Source organism: Bombus terrestris, chromosome 7 (assembly GCF_910591885.1).
Source record: "Bombus terrestris chromosome 7, iyBomTerr1.2, whole genome shotgun sequence".
Lineage (NCBI taxonomy): Eukaryota > Metazoa > Arthropoda > Insecta > Hymenoptera > Apidae > Bombus > Bombus terrestris.
The window spans coordinates 64,538-92,126 of NC_063275.1; the positions used below are offsets into that span (position 1 = coordinate 64,538).

Below are 27,589 nucleotides of genomic sequence, written 5' to 3' on the forward strand. Positions count from 1 at the left end.
TGGAAACTTAAACCGTAATAATGTATCGTAAGATGTAAAAACATATTTAAAACTTAGAGTAAGAAGATGATTGTTGCTTTTAAGTGGTACAATAATTGTATTACTATTCATTTAACGTATCATACATTTGAATTTAATTGACATACATTCCGTCAAATTATTTAAGTCAATTATCTGTCAGTCGATTTTAACGATACTTAATTTTATTTATTAATTCTGTTTTTATTTGTTATTCTAATTTGTTAGTGGTAGTGAAATAAACAGCAACGTAATTTCCATAAAAGTGTTAGCGTTCTATGTCCTACGATATAAATCTAATGAATAAATGTTTAAAACTGTTAGTTATCTAAAAGAACTGTATGTTTGAGAACAAACTGCATCTTAAAGACGGAAGTAAAAGTTACCCACGGAAATATGAACCTAAAGTGCAGCCTGCCAGTTAAAGTATCACGAGTTCAAAGCTCTGAGTGCAGGAAGTAGTATTTCACCCTCAGGCGAACAGTCACCTTGGTTTTAAAATCCCGGTTGTTTCTATTCCGCACCTTCCTTTCTTCTTCTTTGCCTCGTTTCTCACATATTTCCATCTTCATCAATGTACTATCGCTATTTATCTTACGCCCCTCTTTTTACAGAATTTCAATTTTTTGTAGGAAATGAGATTAGTTCGAGCACAACAATTGAAACAAGAGAAGAATTTAATCGAATAAGATTCGTTTGAAGAGTGTAATTTTTTCCAAATTAAAACGTTTATTGTCCATATTATTGGCAACTTAATTTGTTTTTATGTCTAACAATTATCGAGTATCAATTACAATACATTGGAGTACTGCAGTTGGAATTGATGGAATTGTAAAATATATTAGATGGAGTTTTTATCTGTAAGAGTGAGAAGGATTTGGAACTGTCCAAAGACGTATAAGGCTCTTAATTACGAAAGACCCTAAATAGAGAAAAAAATAGGTCGTCAAATTGGGATCATGTACGAAAAAGTTCACTTTTCTAATTAGGAAGCATGTTACAAGTGGCAAATTATTCTTGGCTATACAGATGATTAACCGATTAATTAAATACATAAATGGTCACGTACATGGTAATTAATTTTCAGGGCAGATGTAAAGATTCGAGAATATTTCGTCTTAAGGTTGGGACGAACTGATACAATACAAGAGTAACTTCGTCAGGAATTGGTCGATCATTCTAAACATTTTTTATTTGAAACGGTAAAACATTAGATGTAAAAAACAATTTGTGATTTAGTAATAAAATCAAAGTTTCTCCGCGGATGAAAGTAGAATTACAAACAGGATGTCAATTTATATTCAAGGGTCAAGGTCACGACATGGCTTTAACCTCGAAACAGAGTTGGGCGTTGTAGGTAGGGATCTCCCCATGTTCTACTTACTTTTATGTGGCCTCGTTTTTATTACTCGCTCAGTTTATTGAAATCTGTTGATTTAATCGTTTCAGGATGTTTTCTCATGAATATGTTAATAATAGTTCAATATCATTACATAGGAAAAATTTGTTACATGGTAGTAATTCTACATATAATATAGTTACAAATTATTATGGACAGGGTGAAACTAAAATTTTTGCTCGGTTTAAATATTTTCTTCTATTCTAATTCAAACAGCAGGTTAGATTTTAATAGTTTTCTTATTTATTGTAATGTAATAATACATAGTTCATAATTGTCTATGAGTATGCTTATACCAGAATTTGAAAATTATTTTTGTATAGAATAGATGTACTAATTAATTTATATCGCGTTTTATACAAAAATATAAATTTTAAAGATCTAAACATATTCTACATAGAAATATAAATAACGAGCCTGATTTTTCACAAGTATAAAGAATTTGTAAAATGAAGAAAATATTTTCCTAGAAGAAAAGATAGCTGGAGTTGAATATTTCACTTTTTGAATGAAGGGATTGAAAAAACAAGTGATACAAAAGATAAAATCTGTCAGTAAGGAAGATTATGTGTAATTTTAAATATAAAATTACTATTCATATTAATAAAGACTTGAAAATTCATAAGAGCAACTTGTAGGTAAATATGGATCGAATGTTTCATTTTCTGTATCTATCTCGTTTTGGGGAAAAAATGATGCTTGCACCGTACTTTCTTAACGAGTCTGTCAATTATCAAGAATATTTTAAAACTAAAATTTCACTTCACCAGCCATAAGAATCATTCGCCGCTTCTTTATCCGTTCCCCGATCATTTTTAAAAACTCGACGCAACTGCTAAATTACTTCCTTACAATTTCACTTCATTCAATTTTTGCCTCATCTAAGTATTCTCACGAAGTGCGCGGGAAAAATCGTATAGGGAACAGTGAAGGTGCGAGATATATCGTTGGACGATCCTTTCGTCCGATCACATGACAATTACGACACTCTATTCTGATCGTCGAGGATTCCTTATTCGTCGTTTCTAGGAATTTTTGTAACACTCTCGTTTCAATCTCTTCCCTGAACACCTCGATACCGAAGCGTCGATCCCATCGATGTTCACGAACCTCCCTCTCTTATTACGCGGACAGGAATGAAAAAATATGAAAAACAATAGGAGAGGGAACAGGAGAGACAAGAGAGGTGAGCATAGACGCATCATCATCACGTACACTCATGTGACGAACCGGAGGAGGTTCGATAGCGTAATACTGAATGCTTGTAACTTTCTGTATTTCTACGATTAGATCAGAGTGAAACAATAGTAATCTATAGATTGTTTGGTTTTTATGCATTTAAAATAGAAACATATCAATAGAAAAATACGATGGCAAATAAAATAGGTAAAATGTATTGGATTGTAACATAAATTCGTCTTGCTTTTATTATATATTTATTATATAAACGGAGAAAACAGGTCGAATGTATGTTACAATATAATGTGATATATCTAATATTTATGTTATTATAATAATTAGCATTATTCTCTCGTTAATTTTACTTATATTTATTATATAATATTACTCTATAATGATATAGCAGAACATATATTTTGTCATTATATTATTATTTTGAAATATACTAAAAAGATACAGCTACGGGGCGATTCTATATGAAAGAATAAATACAATATTTTAAAAAGTTTTCTTTGTCTAGGGCTTAATTTTTGAGGAAATCAACTTTGAAATGTGTGTACAATTCTACTGTAATAAAATTCAATAAAAAGAAGGAAATATTCACATATAAGAATGTAGAAATGTATCTAAGCAAAGAATATATAGAATAAACAATTATATTGTACACAATTATATATACAATAGCATGTTACTAAAATTTTGATGTAAATGTTATTTAGATAGAAACATTATTCTGATCATAATTTACAATTAATTCGACACATACCTATAATTTTTTTCTTTTCTGAAAATGAATATTATAATATAATTGAAGAAATTAATATTATTATTGAGATAATGACGAAGTATTTAGCTATTGTTATGAACCATTTCCTCAACCACTTGTGATCTGTTTCTTTCAATCCTTTTTCCTTCCTTATTAATAATTTTTCTTTATTGTTTCTACTTTTGGTTCTTTCAATTATAATCGATATACTGACGTCACATTTTAGCGTCTAAGGTATCAAGCGATTATTTTTGATTTACGCATTTCAAAAATAAAAGAAAAATGGAAGTTTGGTAATAGTTAAGTTTACTAATTTTGATAAAAAATAAAATAGTTTTATCAGTTTCAGATTAATTTGATGGTTATTACGTTTGGTTTTACCAATTTATAATTCCTATAATTAATTTATAATTATCACTTTGAAATTCCAAAATAAAAATATTTTTAACTTTTCCTGCCAAAATTGATTCCTTTATAATCATTATATTCTTAATTATTTTTCCAGTTCTAATTTTCTTTAAATTTAGCGACGGAATAAAATGCCTTTTTATTTATTTTATATATATCTTACTTATCATTTAAAAAGACTTTAGTATATTTGTATATCTTAACCTTTGATTTTATTTCTTACGCGTTATTTTTAATTTATTTTCCAAATTTTGACTTTATATCACTTATACGTTGGAAAACAGGTAGCTTTTAACTCATGATATACAATGTTTTATGGAAACCTTAACAAATACCGTACAAAATTAATGAAACTACTCTGCGTTTAAAAAAAAAAAGGACCGTAAAATCTACAATCTACTGTGTAGTTCTATGCACAAAAAAACTTGAAACGATGAAACTGTTAAATGCTTCAACTATGAGTTGTCCTAGGTTCCCAGTATTGTAACTGGTTCTATCCAATACACAAAGAATACAGCAACGCCAAAGCGCTTTTCAATTACCCTCTCTACAAATTGATTCCGCGAAAAATCGAGTCGATCCCTCGTTCCAGCAATTTTTCTATATCCACTTCCCGTCACGTAACTATCGTACCAAAACCATTCGTACATACAGTCACGCGCAAATCTCATTGCGATGGTTACGTTTATAGGATTAAAACATTTATACGTATACTAGAAACGGATAAAAATATTTGCAATTAAATAAATGTTTGGGGTTAGCTACATACAGAAAAAAGTAAGTCAAATGGTAAATTTTCTCGACTAGATATATCATTACCTATTATTATTAAATTTATTGCTTTCTACGATTTTAGTAAATAATATTTGTAGCAGTTTTTTTAAGTATAATATCAACACGGACTTTTATCCATAGAGCAACATTTAAATTCCTGCATGTTATGAAACTATGATCATTTGCAGTCGACAGTTTCCTACTGTTTGTTCTTTGCAACTTCTACCTTCTATTCTTTTCCGTTTTTGTTACCGAATTTCCGAGAAATAATTTATATACAATAATAATTGTACAATTCATTGTAATGCATGAAACGATGCTTTACTAACATTTTAGATTCTGAAGCTACTTAAATTTTAATCAGTTTCCACCATCTTCCTTTATAATTTATCTTGCATGATATGTAATTACGAATACAATATTGTGAAAGAAAGTAGGAAAGATATCGGTGCGATTTATCAGCGACAAAATATTTACAGGATAATTTAGGTAATAGAGTGAAGATAAAATGTCTGCACAATGTATAAAACGTAATTATGCAATTGTCTACAAGAAGCCTCAAATGAATTAACATTTGATTAGTTAAGAAATATATCTGAAGAATGACAAGAACTTGCAATGTCAATAAGAATCTAACCATGTAGTTTTTATCGTAGAGTAGTCAAATAAATTGATAATTAGCGCTCAATAATTCAACTTTCCGTTATTTAATTTATCATCACATATTTCTACTATAACAAAGAAACGTCAAAGATTTTGCAAAATGTTTCCGAGAAAACAGATTCAAAACAATTGTACGTATGGAGCAAATATCGTGAAGCTGAATAAGCAATTTGCAACTAATCGGCGTCTCAAACTTTATACCAGTACCAGTATTATTAAAATCTATTTTAAAGTATCGAATAGCGCGAAAAAAATAAAACGAAATTCACCAAAATGTGAATGCTATAGATTATTACAGCTATTTGATTATCTTTGATTTTTAAGTATAATCGCATTCAATCGGCAGTTTTCAAAAATAGGAACCTCCCATGGATGGCCTAGGGAGCAACTAAACTTAAGTCATATTTCATACATTTTATATATATTTCATTTTATATATTTCATATATAAGAAGGAAAGAAGCATATATCACATTTCTTAGGAGCATCGCGACGAGAGAAACCGAGGAACAGATCGGTCAGTTTGCGCGTGAGAGTCATCGCCGAGATTGAATCTGTCTGAAAAACGGGTGAACCCGGCGCGTATCAGTAGGTTCCTTCCGCGTGGTGCTTTCGCCGTCGTTCCACTCCCTGTCGTTGCAACTCGTTCTGTTCGGCTCCGTTTTCTTCTTAGCACGTGACAAGAGGTTCCCCCGGACTCTTCTGCTCGTCCTTGTCGGGTTCTACTCGTTCCATCCCACGTCAGCCTACGGTACGTCCATAAATGCCTCCCGTTTCTCACATGACCGGTAACGCGGTGCTTTCTCTCTCGCTTAAATCGGTCTATCGAGTTGCATGTAAGAGAAGAGGCAACAACAGGCAACGTTCTAACAACCACCGACCGATCGTTCGATCCTTCTTCTCCTCCATCTCCCAGCGTCATCGTTTCTTCGTCTTTTCTTCGCGTATATTTTCCTTCGTCCTCCACTTCAAGTCCCTGTAAGTACGTTCTTCTTCCCTCTCGGAGCGTAATTGCAGCGTCGTGCTTTCTTGCTCGCTTCAATCAATCCTCCTCGTTGGATGTATGTACGTAACCAGGAGGACCATCGTCCTCGCGCTTCCACAGAGAACGTCTATCCTCTTGACTGCTTCTCTTATCCTCCACCTGGTAGCTCGTAAGGTTTTCCTTCTTTTCACGTGACTGAAGTAACTCGCTTTCTCGCTCAACTACACTATCCTCCGTCTTGCTCTTTCCTGTTCGAACTCGTGACTCGTCGGTCTTCGCTGGTGCCTCTCGCGGCACCTCTCGCTTTCACTCGTCCGTGTGAAGAGGCTATCGCAGGCCCTGAGAGCTCAGTATCCGCCGGACCGTCGCGTGGTTCGATGTCGTGCACGAAGCACGACTGGTGCTAAAGCCTGAGAAGAAGAAAGTGTTTTTCGCTTAGTCGTTACATCGGTACGTTCGTCTCTTTGCCGGTCTTTGGGTAAAAAGCTAAATCAGGCCTGTGGACACGCGTGACCTCTCTGGGAAAATTGTGATCACTTCGACAGTATCGAGACAAAGAAATCTTATCAGGGTATCGTGCACCGTGCTCGATTGAACATGAGCAGATTCGATTCGTTCAGGTAAGGATTCTTCACTTGTTCCTTCAGAGTAACTATTCTGGTCTTGTTGCATGGTATAGAGTATGGTTATAAGGTCAACTAGGAGGTAGAGTCAATGGGTTTCGAAGATATTAGTAACTAGCAAGGCATTTTCTTTTTGTTATCGTTGAAACACGTATTTTGCAAATATCGCTGTGAGAGTTTTTGAATTTTTGACTTATTGTTTTGGGAAAGAATTGATTTCGACGAAATTAATTGCCTTCCTTTGAAAGGGCACAAGAATACATTCAGTAGTATGATCAATATAGCGATGCAGAGACTTAACCCCTTGGAATACCTCGCAGTGCGCTCATAATGATGCAGACAATGATCCGAATATGACGAAAATAAATTGTTCTTGTTAGAAACATGAATTTTAGTAGGAAAATTCAAAGGACTGACAATTGTCGAATATAGATTGCATATAACATTTTGATGCTCTTTATGCGATAAGATATCAAAGTATATAATGACTGTCAAAAATTGTTAGTCTAAATTATTATTTTATTTCGATCGAAATTATATATTGAACTTTGTATAAATAATTTTAAACATCGCATTCAGTAAGCTATAATACATTACACGTTACGCTTGTGCAATAGGCTTTTACTTTCAAAAACCCGTTATCTTAATAGTATGATAATACTATCGTACCTATCCTCTGTCAGGGACTTCAGTGATCTTTTTTATATGTATTAACCTAACAGCCACTAAGGAAATATGTTTCTTAAAGAAATTACGAGACGAAGGGTTAATCCACGATGTTTGTTCCACGTAGAATACGTAGAGAATCACGAAAGTGGCTGAAATAAAAAATTTGACATTTTGGCACTTACTTTGTACCTTTTTCTGACCAATATCGAAATAACACATATTCGCTTTTAAAAGAAGTAATTAAGGGTTAAATATTTTAGCAGGGATGATATAATATTCGGATATCTCTATACGAAGAATTGTGTATCTAACAACTTTAGATCATTACAAAAATTGGAACAACAGAAATAGAAATATATAACAGATATATAGCGTAGAAATTAAATTTATCCACTTATTAATGAAGATAATAGAAATATTTAATAATAATAATAAGAAAGAAAGAAAATCATGAAATATTACTTTAGAGAATGCGTGTTCATTTATTCTAGTATTTTTATTTATAAATTTATATTTATAGTATTTATATCTATAAGTATTTACGGTTCAAAAATAACAAAACAAATTGAAAAGCTGAAGTACTCTCTAATAGATATAATTTGCAATCAAATTATTTATGAAATATCATGCAAATGTAATATCACATTTACCAAGAAAAAGTATTTTCTTATCTTATGACTGAATTTAGCAACACTCAATGATATTTCTGAGATTGACTTGTTACTTTAAACAAAGTATTTTGTCCACGAATTAACTCAAAAGATATTTATAAATAAATCGAAATTTTATATGACCTCCCCTTGCCATCTCAGAAGCGGCTGTTCTTTCGAGAAAGTCGCCGAATAACTTTTTGTTCAGCATTGTCTATCATTTTCTCCTCGATACTTCAAGCAGCTGATTCCCATTTTTAACATTTTTAACTTTATTTCCGTTTCTGGCTCATTTTAGACAATTTTCTACGTATTCTGCATTATTGTGTTATTTAACCCTTCTAGCTCTACCTCTGTAGCATTCTGTAGCTGGATTTTATATCTTTAACCTCTTATCGTAAATACAAAAGATAAAAATCTTTGCTCAGAAATAGTTTCTATAAGTATTTTGAATATTATATGCAATTTCATACAAGTACTATGAATTTTTAACCAAGAAATATAAAACTCATGTCGAAGAAGTTAAGATGACCATGAGGAACATGAGAGAATATAATGTAGAAGGAAAAATAAACTAATGTCCACATATTTTATAAAGAATCGTTCGAAGGAATGCAAAAAAAATAAGTCATTATGAGTCTACAAAAGTTCCCTGAAAAATCCTGAATTGCTAATTTTGATTCCGGTAATCCCAGTATCACAGACTTAAACAGAGATTTAAACACGAAACGACTAACGTGACGCAAAAACTATCCAAAAATTCATTTACATAATCCATGGCCTAAAAAACGCTCCACCAAAAATATTTCGTCGTGATCAGAAGACCGGCAAACACATACAGGCTGACTTTTGCACAACACCGGTGTGTGTACGTGTTCGAGTCTAATAAGGAGAGACACAGTCGAACTGACCGAAGTCTGACTGGAATAGGGTCTCGGCTTCGAAGGCTGATGCACGGTGAATCCTCGACGGAGGCTCGTTGCGTGTATCTTTAATTGTGCTCGGTTGCCTAAGATCTGACGTGTATCAACGTAACGAGTTAAGTAACGCGTGGGTGTTCAGTGTGTACGCGATATAGAAATGTCAGATTTCTCATGGTAATCCCGTATGTTGTACCGTTGCGGATACCAAGCATCGCGAGTCATTTCTGTCGATTGTGTGTGCTCGTTGCGAGCGCGTGCAGGGAATCAGAATCGATCGTAAATTCGTCGACGGGACAGGAAGTGGACGTTCAACAGTGAAAGTCGACGGATACGTTTTTCAAATTTTCGAGTCACGAATCACGCTTCTTGACCCTCCTGCTGTTTAGTAGCACAGATAGAACGTTGCTGATAAAGATGAGTCGTTTGGTGGGTAAAGGGGAATCATTTTATTGTAATGATACGACCATATGTAGCAATTGTTGTGTTATATTGGTGATTACCGGAATGATACGACCCGCATAACGGAACAGTTTCGGTTGTCAAACTGGCTCTATCAAGAGAAACTGTGGCTTACACGAAGTTTAAAAGTATCCGGATACCTGATTATTTTTAAGATGTATTTCTATTCCAAAATTAAAAGCAAGTAGATTCGTAATAATTTTATTATTATTATTATTATTTTTTTATAATAATCGTAACTATATACGTTCATGAAACATATATTATCACAAAAAATTTTTATCGATATATAATGTTCGTAATACGAAACCTTGTAAAATTCCATTAACACTGTACCAAGACACAACTATCCTAATTATACCGATAAGATTTGAAATCAATCTTGAATCAATTTGAAAATGTACATAAAAGTAGCAAGATATTCGTTGTAATTCTTTAAGTGAAAAAATTGAAAATACATCTTTTAGTGAAAAATTATTATATAATATGAATAGTGTTCTTAAATATACATATAATCAGTGTTGAAAAGATGATACCTAAGTTCTGTTTCTAAAAGCAAAATTTTATTTAATGCGATCAAATGAATTCCTGGTTCCATTTGTCTGATCGTGAATTCCTACTATATGAAAGGAAAATCATAGGCAGAGGGGTGAATCAGTGAATTTCCATTATATGTGAACTGCACTTATGCACAAACTATTTTTCTGAATTCTACTCTAGCGTATTTGTTCAGATTTTTATTCTATCCGCGTGATTTTTATTTTATTAAAGTATCTCAGGAAATATTTCACATTTTCAAACGTGAGTTATTAAAATAGAATGAAGAGTAGAAACGTAAATAAGGAGAAAATATTGTAACGTTGTAATTAGTGTGGAGAAACCGTTCAGACGATGCATCTATATGGCAGCGTGAATCATATGTTCTTACTTAACTTATGCATAACGTTTATTGAGTAAACGATTGTACACTGAAGTGTATTTTTCTTGAGCTAAAGAACATTGATTTCTACGAATTAAGTTCGCGTTTTACGATACTATATTTGTGATTTCTTGTCGGGTATAGTGTTACTGAAATAAAATAAATAACATTAGAATAGTTAAAGATTAATATTTCGATAAACAATCTAAAAAAGTATGAAAACGATAGACAGATGTACTTAACATTTTGTAGAATATCTTAATAATGTAAATATATTTCATAGTAGAAAATAGAATATTAATTATACCAAATATTAATTTTTAACTTATTTTACTATCTCGAATCTGTATATTACTGACACATTTACTTAATTTTTTAATTGAAAATCAAAGGACATAAGCCAAATAATAAAATAAGAATTACGTTCATAATTATTAAAATATATAACTAATTCATTGTACGTAATCCTTAAGGATTGACAAGTGTTAGTTACAAAATTTTCCCAACAATAGATTTGCATCACACAAATGTAATTATGATGTATTTGCTAAAGGAAGAGTAAGTTTTAACGAGATGAACACTTTTCACTTGATTCAACAAAAGACGATAGAAATGTCATTTCCACAAATGAGCTGTTATCTTGTTAAATTTCCAGTAAACTATCCGACGTTAAATGTCGAAGGAATCATGAATCGATTTTCCTCGTGATTATCAGTGATCAATCGTTGTAATTGAACCGTTCAATCGCCTATAAGCGCTACGTAATTCTTCTTTATATTCTTAGTAGTTAAACGTTATTATGAAGCTATTGTTTAAGATATAATGTAAGTTGCAAATTTCATAGTATATTGATAAAATCTTCCATAAATGGTAGGAGCGATCGATTGTTGTAAAGTTCGGCGCATTGAAGTATGTAGAACTTCCAGTGCAAGTAGTATGAGACGCTATAGGTCAGACTCGAACGAATTCTCGTAACAGGTGAATTTTAATATTTGATCTTATAGTACATTGACCTTTATTTTATACAAAACGATATAATAATTCATTTACAATAGCTTTCCTTGCCAAATTTGTGACTCTAAATAACGAATTGCTAAAAAATAAAGATGATATTTTTGTTATATACGTATAACGTTTGAAATATGTTCGAAAAAATTTTTTAAATTAGGTCACCATAAAAATTACTTTATGGATTACTTATACGTTTAAAGAATTTAATGTAGAATACTTTTCTTATATGTGTGATTAAATTTTGAAAAGTACTTATTAATGATGAACATTAATATTTGAATATTAATTTAAAAATGCTTTGGATTTTAATCGCAGTCATCTTATTCTCTAAAGTAATTTTTAATTACATATTTTTAATTATATTATTTGAAACAATAAAAAGATTTTTAAATTTTAAGATGATAATCAAGGCATAATTATTATTTTATAATAATTACAATTATTAATACTTTTAATATGTAAATGAAAAGATTTTAAATTGTACACGCTTGTCTGTGATGGTATAATTGGGTACAGCGTGATTCTATGTGAAAAAAATAAATTAAAAATATAAAATTTTTTCATATGTCGCTTCGTTTTTGAGAAAATCAAGTTTGAAAAGTTATTAAGTATACTTAAACTTATCAAAGTGCAGGCTAAGCATGACTAAACAGTCAGCAGGAGATTATTACATATACGAAAAGTTTATACGTAAGTTACATATACGTAAGTTAAGTTTGAACGCTTAAATGTTAAAAACTGGTCAGGCATATGACACATTCTCAAATTTATTTTTCTCTAAAAGAAAGCATTTTATGAAAAAATTTTATTCCTGTTTTTATTTCTTTATTCAGAGGTAGGATCACAATAGTTATTACAATATTGCACGGATAAATCTATCATACCGTTCTGAGCTGAAAAAATCTTTATTGCACAAGCTTATATAGACTAGGGGAAAAAATAAAGGAGCATCTAAAAATATCGATCGAGTCTATCGATTGCATGTAGAACAATTTTCTAGTTACTGCTTTTTGTAATTAGCGCATCCATATTTCTAACTTATTTTTCCTCGTAGGAATCATCCTGTATCCCTTGTACCTCCAGTTACGAAACATCGTGTATATATTTAAAAAAATTGCTTATTTCAGAAACATAAGCTACTAAACTTTAAGATCTAGTTGATCATTTAGAAATAAGTGCACTTTTGTGACATCTACACGTACGTGTACGTACTGAAGAAACATTTACTTCGCTGAATTTTGTAATATTATTCAAGTAAATAATTGTATTTAACAGTATTCTTATCGAATATTTAGATTAATTGGTGTGAAACTATTTGCGAATCACTATCGAGCAGCGAAAACCAGATAAAATGAATTTCGATGTGTTTATAGCTACATGCATTTACGTAAAAATACATTCTATGGATCGTAAAAGTAGTAACGATTTAATTGAATAAAGAGGATTCTCTTATTACTGAGAATTACTGGGACTTGAATCACGAGAGTTTCCGAGAGATAAATTATACTAATACACGAAGAAAAATTCCAGAATCAGCCGTGGAAAACACGGTGAGTAAGAAAAGTATGCCTATTAATGAAAGCAGTTAGAATTCACTAAATTACCGAATATGTTTAATGAGTTTGATTTAGTAATAAATATTTTATTAATTTAGAGAACAAAAATTGTTCAAATAATTATAAATTGTTTAAATAGCGTAAAGCATGTATTTTACAACTTCTTTTTTATGCAACTTCAAGAATTTGAATTTATATTTGTTATACACAATTTATTATAGACTTTTTATAACTCTAACAGATGTTTTTTTTATTATTTTATATAATTTTATAATATTATAATAACGAAGTTTAGCATCAATACGCGAAACAATTTATTTTTAAAGCTTTGTTTCATTTTTGTTAAAATTGAAATGTCCTTATACTAGTGATACTAGTTTATATTTTTCTATAGGGAATTCATTTCATGATTAGTAACATAGATTCCATTTTATAAGCATTACAGAAATTTCGCTGTAACTTGAAAATTAATAAACACTTTTTCGGTTAGCTATTCTACTTATTTATATCGAGAATCATTTTCCTTTTGATGATCGAATTACGCAATTACATAGTCGATAGTATTAGACTCGTGATTTATAGCGAAATGATGGTGTACAGTGTACATTAAAGCATACAATTTTTCATTAAATGGATCGAATTAATGTGTTGCATAGTTTTTGTCATCTTACCGTAACCGACAACCTTTAATCCTTTCAATTACGGTATCCTATTCATTGCTTCCTTATTGAGAAGATATTGATCTCTCACTTTGAAGGACATAATCTGTATGATACACTATGGTAAAAAATACGAATATTTATGAAAATAGAAAATAAACGTTCTATAATTGAAATATACTAATATTTTTTAATAATTTACATATTTAAATAAATGTGTTTTGTAAATATAATTACGTTGTTATATTTTAGACACGAGCCATTGATCGTAGACAATTAAATGTAATTAGCAACCTTCGCGTAGTTTTGTTGGATACCGGCAAGTGTGATATTAAATGAGCCACACGTAGTAACAGAAAAATGCCAAGTTTATAAAACTTTATAGTTCTGGGAAGTGAATGTATTATAACAGTAAAAGTTATCAGTAAAAGTTTACGAATCTTAGAAATTTAAATCAGTATTTAATGAAATTTGGATGCTTAAGATTTTACATAAAAATTTGAATACTTCTACATAGCTTTCAGCAAAACCAGCTTGCTAAAACTACGAAAACTTTCACGAAAGAATAATTATTTCTTATGTAATTTTTCATTTCTATAATTCGGTAAAAATTTGTACGTTCTAGCTTCAATCATCTGTAATTTTATCAAAAAAAGTGTTAAATATTAATTTTGAAAGTGTATCAAAATTTTTATAAGGTATATGGTTTAATCGCTACAACGAACTCCACTGGATGTCTCTAATTATATTCCAAGCTTGAGCGATTGTGTTTCGCAACGTTTAGTATGCATTATGTAAAATATAGAAGCTCATTATTTCATACATCGTTACCTTTATTATCATCACTATGGTAATTGTTATTTCTGGTATTTCATTTCAGTGTAGATTAAACATCGCGTTTTCTGTTTTTAATAATTCGTATACGGTACTGTGCAAAAATCTGAGGTATAGGAATCGAAATCTTTTACTCCAAAATATTGACTAAAGACATGCATATACGAAATTGTTTGGAATGTGGCAAAAAGGAAAAACTAAAGCCATAAACCAGTGATTGGAGGTAATATGATAAATTATTACTCGAAATAATTCTGTTTATCTAACTAGTAGAAAGAGAAAAACGAAAATACACCAATAAAATTAGTGCTAACTAATTACTAAATAGTAATTACTTACAAACTAGTGTTACACAGACTAAATATTACTGATTAATATTAAAAACGAAACAAATATTAATTATTAAATCTTGAATTAAATACTTTTTAAAACACACAAACAGAATTAAAATAACACCAAGAGTTTCTTAGTCAAATATTAATTCATGAAAGTGAAATATTTCCATTAGTATTAGTAATATTATTAGTAATAGTATTTTAAGCTTTTTGTTTGATTAGTTCAGTTATTCGGAACGTCTCAGAGGCATACATACTGATAATAGTCTTAAGTAGGTATTTCTACAGGCATCGTGGACATAAGAGAAGCACGCTTTCACACGTATAGTGTAAAAATATACTATCTTCACCTCCATTTTGATACGTGTTTCTAGCTCGTTTAACGCGCACGATATATTATATAAATAACATATCTGCAAGAGTTTTCCATTGATAGAAAGTAAGCGTAGAAGTAAAGTAAAGATTTATAGAAATCATGCGTGCACGTATAGTGAAATCTTAGCCATTCTCGTGCAAAAGTTCCGAATCTCGTATTACTTATCACCTGTGCCTTCTACCGAAAAATGTTAAGAACAGCAATTAAATTTAGGTTCCCTAAAAAATAATGAAAGGTAATTAATTGTATATATTGTATTGCTGTAATATAGGTATTTTTATAAAAATGGAGTCATAGTTAAAATGCCTCCAAAAGTATTTTTAAACTGTGTATTATCATAGATTACCACAATAGTTACTATTATTATTACAAAGCATAATACTCTAAATAAATTTCGGATTACATTACATAATTTTAACGGCCACTAATGACAATTAATGCGTAAAATGTGGAATGTGAATTAAAATTATATATCGTAAACTAAAAGTAAAGGTACACAAAAAATTTATTGGGACAGGATTAATAATAGAAACATAAGTAAGGAAAATTAAGTAACGATATATTAATTTCTATTTTTTATCTTCTAGTTTCGATAGACAGTTTAATTTTGAGTTGAAAATAATTTATTAGGAGATGCAATAGAAAATCAGAAATTAAGAGTGAAAAGATATTATAAATGATATTATAAAAGAAATGCTCACGCATGGAAATAAAAGAAAAGCTCAAAATAGTAACAAATTTGTGTGCATTTGTTTTTAGAATTTAAGAGTGACTAAAAGAAGGGGCGACCAAACGTAATTAAAATTACTCTCTAGCGTGTTATAATATAATTCTTATTACCATATAAGACTATAAAGAGACGATAATTACGCAGTTTTTTAATTTTTGCATTGCTTCTTCGATACTGCAGCACCAAAGTTAGCTATGATGTGTAATAGGAAGCATTTTATGCAGTTTTTACTTGCTCATAAATTCCGTTGTTTTGTATTAATCATTCTTTACGAAGTGTGGAATATACAAGATGTATTGAAGTGAAAGGAATTAGTTTTAAATGAGATTCTGCAAATTCCTCCTTTAACATGCTCTAGGAATGTTGCGGTATTTTTCAGGTGACCCGATCAACTTATTTATTTTGTGTGACTTAAGGAACAAAAGGAAGATTGTGATAAAAGAAATAAAGTCCTTAATTTCTTCTTAATTACAGGCTAATAAAAACTAGTACATACGAGTTTAAGATCCCGAATTGTTTTCGAACATCATAATAAAATTAAATCTAATAAAATTATAATCTTTGATTATAAAATATTGGGCGTTATCAGTTGTTCTTTATCTTATAATTTTCTGTCTCATTTACCTATATATGCAATTGTTTTTTCGTTGCTCCTTCTAAAGAGATTACATACTTCGTTATATTATTTGCTTAATATCTTACAGGATTATTTCTTATTTATAATATTTGTCTCATTCTTATCGCCATCCGTATTGTTTCCTACTGGCAACTTTTCATTCCTTCGATAATAGTACTTTGCACATTCAGTCCTTTTTAAATGCTTTCTTCAGAGGAACTACCATAAACCAAACTGCTCAATTTCATGCCATGATTTTAATATGAAAATCTGTGACCTTATTCGCACGTAATAGTATTGACTACTTGTATTATGATATTGAGTCACAGTCGTCGTACAGATTATGATTCAATTGCAACAATGACACGTTGTATTCGTAATAAACGTACACCATCTTAAGCTTTAGTAAGGACCATCAGACATAAATTGCGTACACTGTTTGAATACTTCTTTAATACCTCTTTTGTCAAGTGCGAAATCATCCCCCATTATAAACACGAACACTTTTTCGACAGAAATACATCACATTCCACGCGGTTTAGAAAATTAGTTAAATGTCTTGTAAAAAATTTTAAGGTAATGAATTGATCCAAACGACACTGCAAAATTCTAGGGTAAAAAATTTTCTAATATAATCAAAATTCTCGTGGCCCGTCCTTTATTTTGAACCTAACACTATAAGGATGTAATTTTAGGCAAAGTTCGTATATTATAATTGGACAAAACGATTAGAAAGATCTTAATGAAATTCTTCCTTTGAAATCTTGACATATAAAACTTCTTAAATAGTCAAAGTCCATGACCTCTTCTACGAATCTGATCGTTCTATTGTAGAGCTACGTGAATGCAAGTTTAGGAAAAATTCTTACGTTACAATGGTGATTTAAATGACATTCAACAAAGTAGAGTCAGATATATGTCAGAGATATATTCAGAATTTTCAAGTAAAAATCTTTCTGTAAGGTGAAATAATTCAAATTCATAGTCTCCTTTCTTATTTTAATCTTGATCGTTCTACTGAAATTTACGGTAATTTTCAACTTGACTCGTACCATTTTAACGTCATAGGAAACGCAATTTTACGAAAAGTTCGTACCTATAAATACTGCAATGTTAATGTGAACGATACTTGAAAAAAGAGTTAAAAAGGTTAAAGAAATGCATATAAGGTAGAAGGTCGCTCAAAATAATTGAATTTTATTTTAATATTTTAAGCCTGATGGTTCTCTTCGAACTATACGTATACGAGATACATATCCGAATATATGAGTGCAATTTTAAGAAATAGAAGGTTATCAAGTGTATTTCGCAGGTCTGTGTTACGGTTATCGTCCCAGATGACGAACGTTACGACGATTAGTAATCTAATAATGCACGTGTTCGTTCTACCGTAAATCCACTACGATCGTAAACACAGGTATCCTTACGGGAGTGCAACGTCCTTCGCGTTGTCTCTGTTGCAGAGGCGCACGTCCTCAGTTTCACTGGCGGCCGCGACAGGAAATTTTCAAACGACTCAACGGCAAAACGAAAAAATTACAGCTTGTCGAACGGAACTGACGAGTCAATGAACACTGGCGCGGTCACGGTTAGATTACATGCCTGCGGAAAGTAGCTTTCCGTGATATGTAGCTCGTTAATCATTTCGAGGAATAGCGCGTATTTCGTTAGTCGCGACGACAGCGTGGCCAAGTAATCGCGTTAGGTCCGTATCATTTGACCGACACAGAATTGGCCGACACTGTTTTCATCGACAATTCATCGACGCTAAACTTCACCGATACTAGACTACACCGACATCAGCTTTGACCGACAGCAACAGTAACCGACATAGAGTTTAACCAACTGCTTACAGCGGGCTCGGCCAAAGTACGCATTTAGTTTCCAGTATTGTATCAGTTTGCGTTCCATTTTCGCCCGTATAACACGTGCAGCATTGATTTAACGTACATACGTACGCGATGCTCGTTCGCTCCGCACGCTCGAAAAGATCTAGTCGAAACGAATATCAATTTGCCACGGGAGCAGACGAAAGGAAGACGTTTTCGTCGAAAATCACCCCCTCCCTCTGAATTGGTATTAATTTAGACTATAATTCTCCTGGCGAGCGAGCAAAGCTGGCGACTCTACCACTCGCTGCTATCCATAAAACACGGTATGCCTTATTAAAACATATATATCGTCGATCATTGTTGTCGGTAAAATTTAGCGTGGATGAACTATGGTTAGTGTACCGTTGTCGATGAAAACTATATCGATAGATTCGGATCGGCGAAATAATCCGTACGCGATCATGTTCCCATAAATTTGACAACACTTTGTGTTTTTTCAACGTCGATTCGACGTCTTTGACCAAATAGCTCGAAATGTTAGCTCCTTGTGCGTTTATAAATTTGGTCCGTTCGCTTGAATATCGTTTGACTGTATCTGTATCGTTGTATTGAGAGCCACGTAAAAGCGATACTAACAAAGTCCACTGTTATAAAGTATTTTTATTACAAATTAACTTCTCAACATCAGCTATCATGAATGAAGAATATATGAACTATTTAGGAGCAAAAATATTCCATCCTATCAAGTGAAGATTCCACAATTTTAATGCTAGGATGCATAGTTAATAATTCTTCAAGAACAAAGCAATTAACTTCGATTAGCTTAACTTCTGTGTGGTTGATCAAAATGACCGACTTTAATGACATTAATTAATTTCATTAAATTGATTAATATTTCTTAGGAATCGTATAAACTTACAATGATGCATTTTTGGAAATTTGAATAATTTCACGTAAAATATTTGAGATAAAGATAAAATAGAAATGAGATAATAGATGGCAGACGGAATAGATGTAATTTGTTCTACATAGTACATGTTTCTCTCACACAGTCGTAAAGACACAACATCTTTGTTGCGGGTTGAAACTGTCGTGTCTCAAATTGAAACCTGCACAGCATTGCGTGATGCAGAAAGCAAACGAGACACGTCAGAAGCGAATGAAATACGAACATGAAAGTACTGGCATAGATGCACGCTCAGAGTCTTAAGACTAGAACTATCAAATCTATTAAAGTAACTTCAAATTCTTGACTTCATAATTACCGGAAATAATATTACATTATAAAACAATAATAATATGATAAATATATTTTTTGTCAGCATATCATTTTAATTTTAATCATCCACACATAGAATATGTAGGTACATATTACAGACTGTTGTAGCGTTAACCATTAATTTGTATGAACACTATCGCGATTATCTATCCCAGTACTATATCAAAGTGCGTCGTCAAAACCTAAACTGCAAAAATATCGGTAATATTAAAAGTGAAGTCATACGAACCGAACATAATATTTTTCTTGTCCCTGTATGACATAGTTATCTTTTCATCTGTATTTCATGTGATTAGGAAATGATTCCACGTACGAAAATATGTCGATCGTGTGAAATAAAATTTACATTACATTAACATTTACCATGCGGAAAGCTTCCTTTCGAGGAGAATTAGCATGTAATATGTTTCTAATTAAAAACTTAAATTTTAATTTGCATAGACGAAATTAGATGCAAATAGTAGAACGAAGATTGATGTTTCGCTACAGAGCATTGCTTTAAAAAAATAATATAAAAAGAGCAATCCGTGTGAATAACAGATATGACTTGTTTAATATAGAAACTTTATTCAAACTTTCCTTGAATTAATTAAATGTGTTGGTAATTTTTTTGAACAGATGATTCAGCAAGATATTTTCGTCGACACGTGCACGGAGATGAAACAAGTTTTTGTCTGAGATAATGCACATGTTAACAAATATGAGTGATATCATAATTATCATGATGCATTTCTAAGTAACAAATTAGATCATAAGGCAAAAGATCAGTGTTGTCAGTGCGTGAATAAAAATGACATTACGTCATTTTTTTCTGTACAATTTTTTTGTTTCATTCTACTATCTGTGATACCTGGCAGTTCATACATTCACGTGCAATACGTACAGTAAAACTAAGAGAATCTAGATGTATTTTAGATACATTCGTCAGATACATTTTGCCATTATCATGATGAACCTCGAGTATCATTTTGAATCAATAGAATATATCAGTTTCTTCCTCATCGTATACTAAAATTTTGTTATGCACGTTATTTGTGACAGTTAAATCTCCGCACTGAAGCTCTTCTCATACTTGTTTTTTTCTTTGAATATCTTATCATACTTTAATGTTAACGACCTGCATAATCGTATTCCACGATAGCTGCGAGCCAACATTGCTATAGCGAAAAAATTAAATCACTGAAGGCAGTACATTCTTTTTAATCTTATGATGGAATGAAAATTTTGAATTTTGAACTATAAGGTATTTATTTAGCCGAATTTTCATTTTGTATCAAAAATAATTTTATCTTTTTTCTTTTTAATGCGGTTACTAATATAGTGTATAGCGTATTGTGTATACTATAGTTGTATACACAGAGTGAATATCATTGAATATTATTCTCAAGATATTTGTATAGTGACTCACGAAAGTATACGTACTTGTAAGCACTTTTTATAATTATATTATGTGTGTTATACGAAACATTTTAAAATTCCATTAGCGCTGTAATAGGATTCGACTATAATGACTATATTACTAAAACTTGAAATAACTCTGAAAATACACATAAATAGGAATTACAACACATTTAACACAAGTGTACATTTTGGGGATATGATAAAAGTATTTAATCAATCAATTATCTTATTGTTAATAAACGTCAACATTCAGTGGAATGACCTTTAATATTTGTTGTATACTTAAGATTACCTACAATTTATATTGCGGGCTCATGTTTTGTTGAATAATCTATTATTAATTAAAATGAAACTTCAAAATTTTGTTTCAAAACATACACGATATAAGCGTGGATAAAATTTTTCTGTGATAAGCGTTGTAAATATTTTCGTTAGCCACTGCATACACAATCATCGATAATTAATTAATCGTTACGAAATTGTAACTGATTCTCACGTTTTATAACAATTTCGATCTATCGTATAGTTCTCGACCCGCAACAAAACATTTTTTATGTCAAATCGTGATAGGTCACTGCCATGAAAAGGTATTGTCACCGCGATCAGACATCCGTGATAAAACGTTGCGATTATTTAGCGTTTATTTAGACTTAATCTTTGAAATTATATTTCAAACTTTTTTTGGTGTTTAACAAACTTTCGAGTTATCGTAAAGGAAGCTTCATTTTAAATTTACATTCCTTAATTTAACTCTGATCACGTCCGAATAAATGAAAGGATTTATAATGTTTTAAGAAAAATGTTGACACAGAATTAAAGCAAGATATCATATATATTAACAACAGACTCTATCATATTTTTCCCAAATTTAAGAAGTTTATTAATGTTTGAAAAATATAATTCAAATTATAGCAGAGTGAATAAAAAAATTTATAAGCTAAAAAATTTGATATTTCGATATATTTATTCATCATCTTTCAGATTTATACATATTTTGTTTTATTTGGACATGACATTTGTTTTATTTTGGACAGGACATATTTGGCATTAATAAATTTGAAAAATTGCTTCTACATCGGTACAAATACGAATTCATCTAAGAGTATAACAATCATTTACCAAAATAATATTCTAAATTAAGACTTATGTAACATTGATAACTCAATGTACATATTTCTTCAAAATATCTCTTTAAAAATTCTCAACTATTTAATTATAATGATAAACACTTTATTTACTATACTACACTATGTCGACAAATTAATCGATCAATAGTTTAATACTTCCGAAATCGTGGAATTTGTATCCATCCACTTGTACACAATAGACAATTTCCTCCAATTTCGACTTCCGGAGAAACTTAAACACGCTATTCCGTAAATATTCAATTGTGCCAACGTTTCTACCAATTTCTAATCCTCCACGGTTCTTGTATACGGACATCCGGATTTCATTAAAATAATCACATTAATTTGAAAATCGAAGCATACCAATGTGTTTCGTTAGAGAGAAAGCAAAGTTTACTCTGATACTATTAAATGGATCACAATTATATACGCGATTCGTTATTCTCCACTGCTGGATGTGTAACTACCTTTTCTTATGCGTTGCAATTCCTTGCTTTCGAAGAGCGCGTGTTGAAGTATATCAATGGGAAGAGAGTAAATACTTCGTAGCTCGTAGTTTCGAGAGAGAAAGTAACTCGCATGTTACTTGTGGAACAGTGTAATTATGCACGCATACACCTAGAAGTAGTCCTCTTTCGAGGCTAATATATTCTTATTCAAACTCAAGCAAGAAATCAAGTATAAATTTCAATAGTATTGTACTTATTGAATAAATAGTAAAGCAAAACAAGAAAGAGACGTAGAATTGAAGATGAATTGTCCGTTAAAAAAGGTTGAAACAAGAAACGGAAGATATAGATTGACAAGTACGTTAGGATAATAATTGAATATTATACAACGATGAACACAAATGTAAATTATGTGATTACAATTACATTAATGCAAAGATAATAAGTTACTTCTATTATCGTTTAAACAAGTCTATTCTGTGATATTCACACGTAACGAAAGAAAATATTTCAAAACTTTGGTATCATTCGTATTGGAAACTGTCAGAAATAAGAAATGGACATACGTATATCTATATATATCTGTATATATGTATATATGTTGTCAATTTTAAATTCATACAACAGAACATTTAAAAATATACTTAAAAGTCGAGATTAATTTATGTCATTTTCCAGTTATCGAATTAACATATTAAACAACTTAATTAACGATCTACTAACTGAATTACATTGATTTATAATTAATCTATTATTATATTTTGTAATTATATATTACCTTAATATACTTTATACATTAGATATGATTAACTGGTTATTACCACGAACTTATAACCAGGATTTCATTTACTCACGAGAACAAAACTCATAATCAATTACACCTCCTGACTCTGATCTAAAAATCAGCGCTTAATAAATATTAAACATAAATTACTTGGTACGAACGAAATAATAAAGTAATAAAATATATGTCGAATTGTCGTTTGGATTTCGAGCGCGAGACGATTCTTCGTTAGCATTTGCCATCATGATGTTCAATAAAGGTTGTATTTACATAAAATTATATTTCTTTACAAAGTTTGATAAATAATTAGTTTAACGGTTAACTAAGATAACAAACAATAAGTAAACAAATGTTTTTAATAATATTCTTGGGTTCTGTAACGAATCCACGGCCAACGGGAAACTTTCTGTACGTTTTAATATATTTTTGATAGCACACTGACACGTTCACTCAGGCACAGGGTTTCTCTAAGACTGACTCCAAGACGATGACAGTAAACTCTCCAAGGAGATTGCAAAATAAAAGACAGATACAGTTACATATATCAAATACATATCGATCGGGAATATCAACAAATTCCCAAGCGCCGTAACTAGGCAGTTCCACATAAACCAGCATTGCTCCTGATCAAGACTTGATTGTTTATACAGCGTATCCCTTAACACTGGAACCTCCTTTGTAAAACATTTCGTTCATCCCGTGACCGTGGCTACGTTCGGCGACCAGTTATGTCACCCCGAGCCCAAGTATTGAGAAATCTTCCAAAAGAAAGGCTCGATGTCTCTACATCTCCGACATATAAATATGTATAAAATATAATAAAGTAATAAAAGATAATAAGAAAATGAAATATCAAACTTAAAATATTTAGATACGCGAGCAATATAACTTTCTATATAACCAAACAGTATATTAGTTAATATCTATATTACGATGATCTAAGTTGAAAAGCTTTTACCTGCGAAACCAGCGTCAGCGATCAGAAAGCAATTAATTTTAAAGACCAATGACTCCGGTGAATTATGCCGCGAAGAAGCACGAGAAAAGTTACGTAAATTATTGTCACACCTGTATCTTGTGTGATTACGGTAAGAAGCGTGCGTAACGAGGATAACGATGTCAAAGATGATGAAGTCAAGGAGAGCGACTTTTAACGACAATCTTTCTCTTTCTTGTTCGCATCTTCATGACAATTTCGATTTTTTTTTCCTCATTACTCTGTTTTGTCAATATTACGATAGACTCACTGCCAGTCAAAAGAAAAGTTTCTTAAAATAGAAATTTAAAAATTTCTCTAAAAATTTTTTTCTATGCCATATATAAATATTTTTGATATAATATAGTTCTTACTTGATAATTCTTCAATTGTATATGAAGAAACATTTTCAATATTTAACATATAAATGTGGACATAATTTAGATATAGATGTGCATTTAATTTGAAACTGCGAAACCGTGATTTTTAAAATTGTAATTTGATTGTGTAACTCACTATGAAATATGAGGTATGAAAAAATGTAGTTTATTCGAAATATAGAAATTTGGTATGTTCGCATTTATAAAATGTACAGATCGTATTTTTTCGAAATAACAACAAATAAACACACAGATTTGTAAATTCAGGATATCAAATTATGATAATGGTTATTTTTATGTTCAGAGGTAGGATCACAATAGTTATTACAATATTGCACGGATAAATCTATCACATCGTTCTGAGTCGAAAAAAACCTTTATTGGACTAGGAGAAAAAAAAATGAGCATCTAAAAAATATCGATCGAGTCTATCGATTGCATCTAGAACAATCTTATAGTTATAGTTAGGAGGGCGAGCACGAACTCACGTTGTCATTTTCAACAGTAATTCTAGAAAATTATAATATTTACCTTCATGCAAAATTTTTTTAATGCGTTGCAGTAAAATGTCTTGGCAATAAATTTGCATAATATTTAAAAAAAAATTTAATTATTATATTATATAAATTCGATTCTTTTATATTTTCCAAGTAATGAACATATATATGAAATTACTGTATTTTTTAAAAATTATAATATCTTAATTCGTATCAAATTTATAAAACGATTTACTTTTCTCACATTTGGAATTTTGTTTTCTTCATTTTTTAAAAATAATAAGTAAAATATAAAATTGTAAGTGTAAAAAATCTAAAGCATAACTATAAAGCATATATTATAACTTTATAAATTCAAGATGCCAAATTACTATACCTAAAAAAAATGATATTTTACTTCGTATAAAACTTATAAAATTTCCTTGTAAAATTTTGATATCTGATCTTCTCATTTGTTTAAAACACTAAAAAACGATATCTCATTTCCTTCTATACTTAGGATTGTGCTTATACTAAACGTCGTTTTATTCCAAAGGTATTTAACGTTAAACAAGCTGTAAGACACACTTTTCTTTTTCTTTCTCAATGTATACCTATTTGCTATTACGTGGCTGATAATTTATTCCGTTTAAATGTCGCCGCTATGTACAGAGCTTAAATGTAATACACAATTGGCTGAAATTAAAAAATTGCACGTACTGAAACTATCTGATTGTATAGGTCGATAATCCGATCTATTGTTCAACGGGACTAGCTTGCTCGATACCTTTGATCGTTGATATCGAAACGTAGAATTATTACGTGCAAAGAGAAACCGAATGAGTAATCTGTGCTGATTGTTTTAACGTAACGATAATGTATTAATTGTAGCTACGTATATTCGTAATTTGAATTCATTTGCATTTTATTTGAATGAATTACGAATTACGGATACAATTTATTTTTAACTTTCAAGGTACGTATGCCATTAAAAATGGGAATTACATATGTCATATTGTTGTTTAAAGATCAAACATTGAGAATCAAAGAGTATTAATAATTTGCTTCCATGCTTAATCATTTATTTTCACATGACAGTATTATATTCTATAAAATATTAGTATACGTTTATTTTAAAAAATTTTGTTTTTATCTCTCGAAATAAAGATTCTTAAAGACACGTGTGAATATATTTTATATTTTCCTCTTCTTTCGCTTCTTCTCCTTTTTCTTCTTCTTCTTCTGCGTTTTACTTCGCATCGACTGCGTCAGCACTAACAACGACGTTGAGTCTGAAACAGAATACAGTGGGAAAATGTTTAGAATATCAAAAAGAACAGATTTTTTGGTATATATAAACATTTTTGACATATCCTCGGTAAAGGTATTTTGTTTTATTCATTTTTTAAATGTTTAGTAAATGATTTTACTCGTTTATCTTGTTGCATAATAAAAATTGATATCCTTGGGAATCGTAAAACAGTACTCAAAAAGTCGCAGGTGACACTCGGTTACATAAAAATTAACGAATATGCTGAATTTTTGATCTCATCACTTTCACTTTTATTTGCTTGTCCAAAATGTTTATAAGATCACCTAAAAGTTCAGAGAAATATATAGTATCATAATTTAAATACCTACAGATATTCTGGTAAAAGCTATATACATTTAGATTAAAGATAAATTTTTTAAAAATAATTAAGATCATAATCTCTTTACTTAAATTATCCACCTATTCATCCTACATAGTTAAATTTAATTAAGAGATTGCGCGGACTAGTTAGTTAACAAGAAAGGCAACCAGGAAAGTATCATTTAAAATCAAACAGACATCTGTTTTGAAGAGTTTGGAGTTTCCTTGAAGATTTTTGAAGAAGATTACGATAATAATAGTTACTCGATTCTTAAATTGAAAGATTGTTTAATTAGACGTCAAGATGTGCGTTAAATTTCTCCACTTCTTAAATTTAACAAGATGATATCATCAACTAGAGTTTGTTCTGTCATATACCTATATATTAGGTATTAATAACTACAATAAAAAAAAAGATATTTATGAAATATGCATCGAATACTAAAGAGATTAATAACGGAAGTATCAAAAATTTAAAAACTGTTGAAGATGTCAATAGAAATATTAAATATTAGAACTTCCACCGTAATAGTGGTCGATAGCGATGCTATAACGATATTAGGAAATTTGTGCAATTTTTTATATAGAAATTAATTTGAAGTGAATATATCTAAACTGGTTGGAGACATAAATTTAATATTTACGGAAGATTATGTGAACGTTAGTTCAACCTTAAGCGTAAAAGTGAATGACTGATGACT

The 27,589-nt window shown here is 30.7% G+C and overlaps 1 protein-coding gene across 1 annotated transcript in view; it reads left to right on the forward strand.

The window, feature by feature from the left end:
• Nucleotides 1-6,527: 6,527 nt before the first annotated feature.
• The window catches only part of LOC100646933, a 69,522-nt gene continuing 48,460 nt past the window's right edge, over nt 6,528-27,589 (forward strand). Inside the window, exon 1 of the mRNA XM_003402946.4 lies at nt 6,528-6,811. Within this exon, the coding sequence (XP_003402994.2) occupies nt 6,789-6,811 (23 nt within the window). The 5' untranslated portion in view covers nt 6,528-6,788. The remainder of the gene's footprint in view (nt 6,812-27,589) is intronic.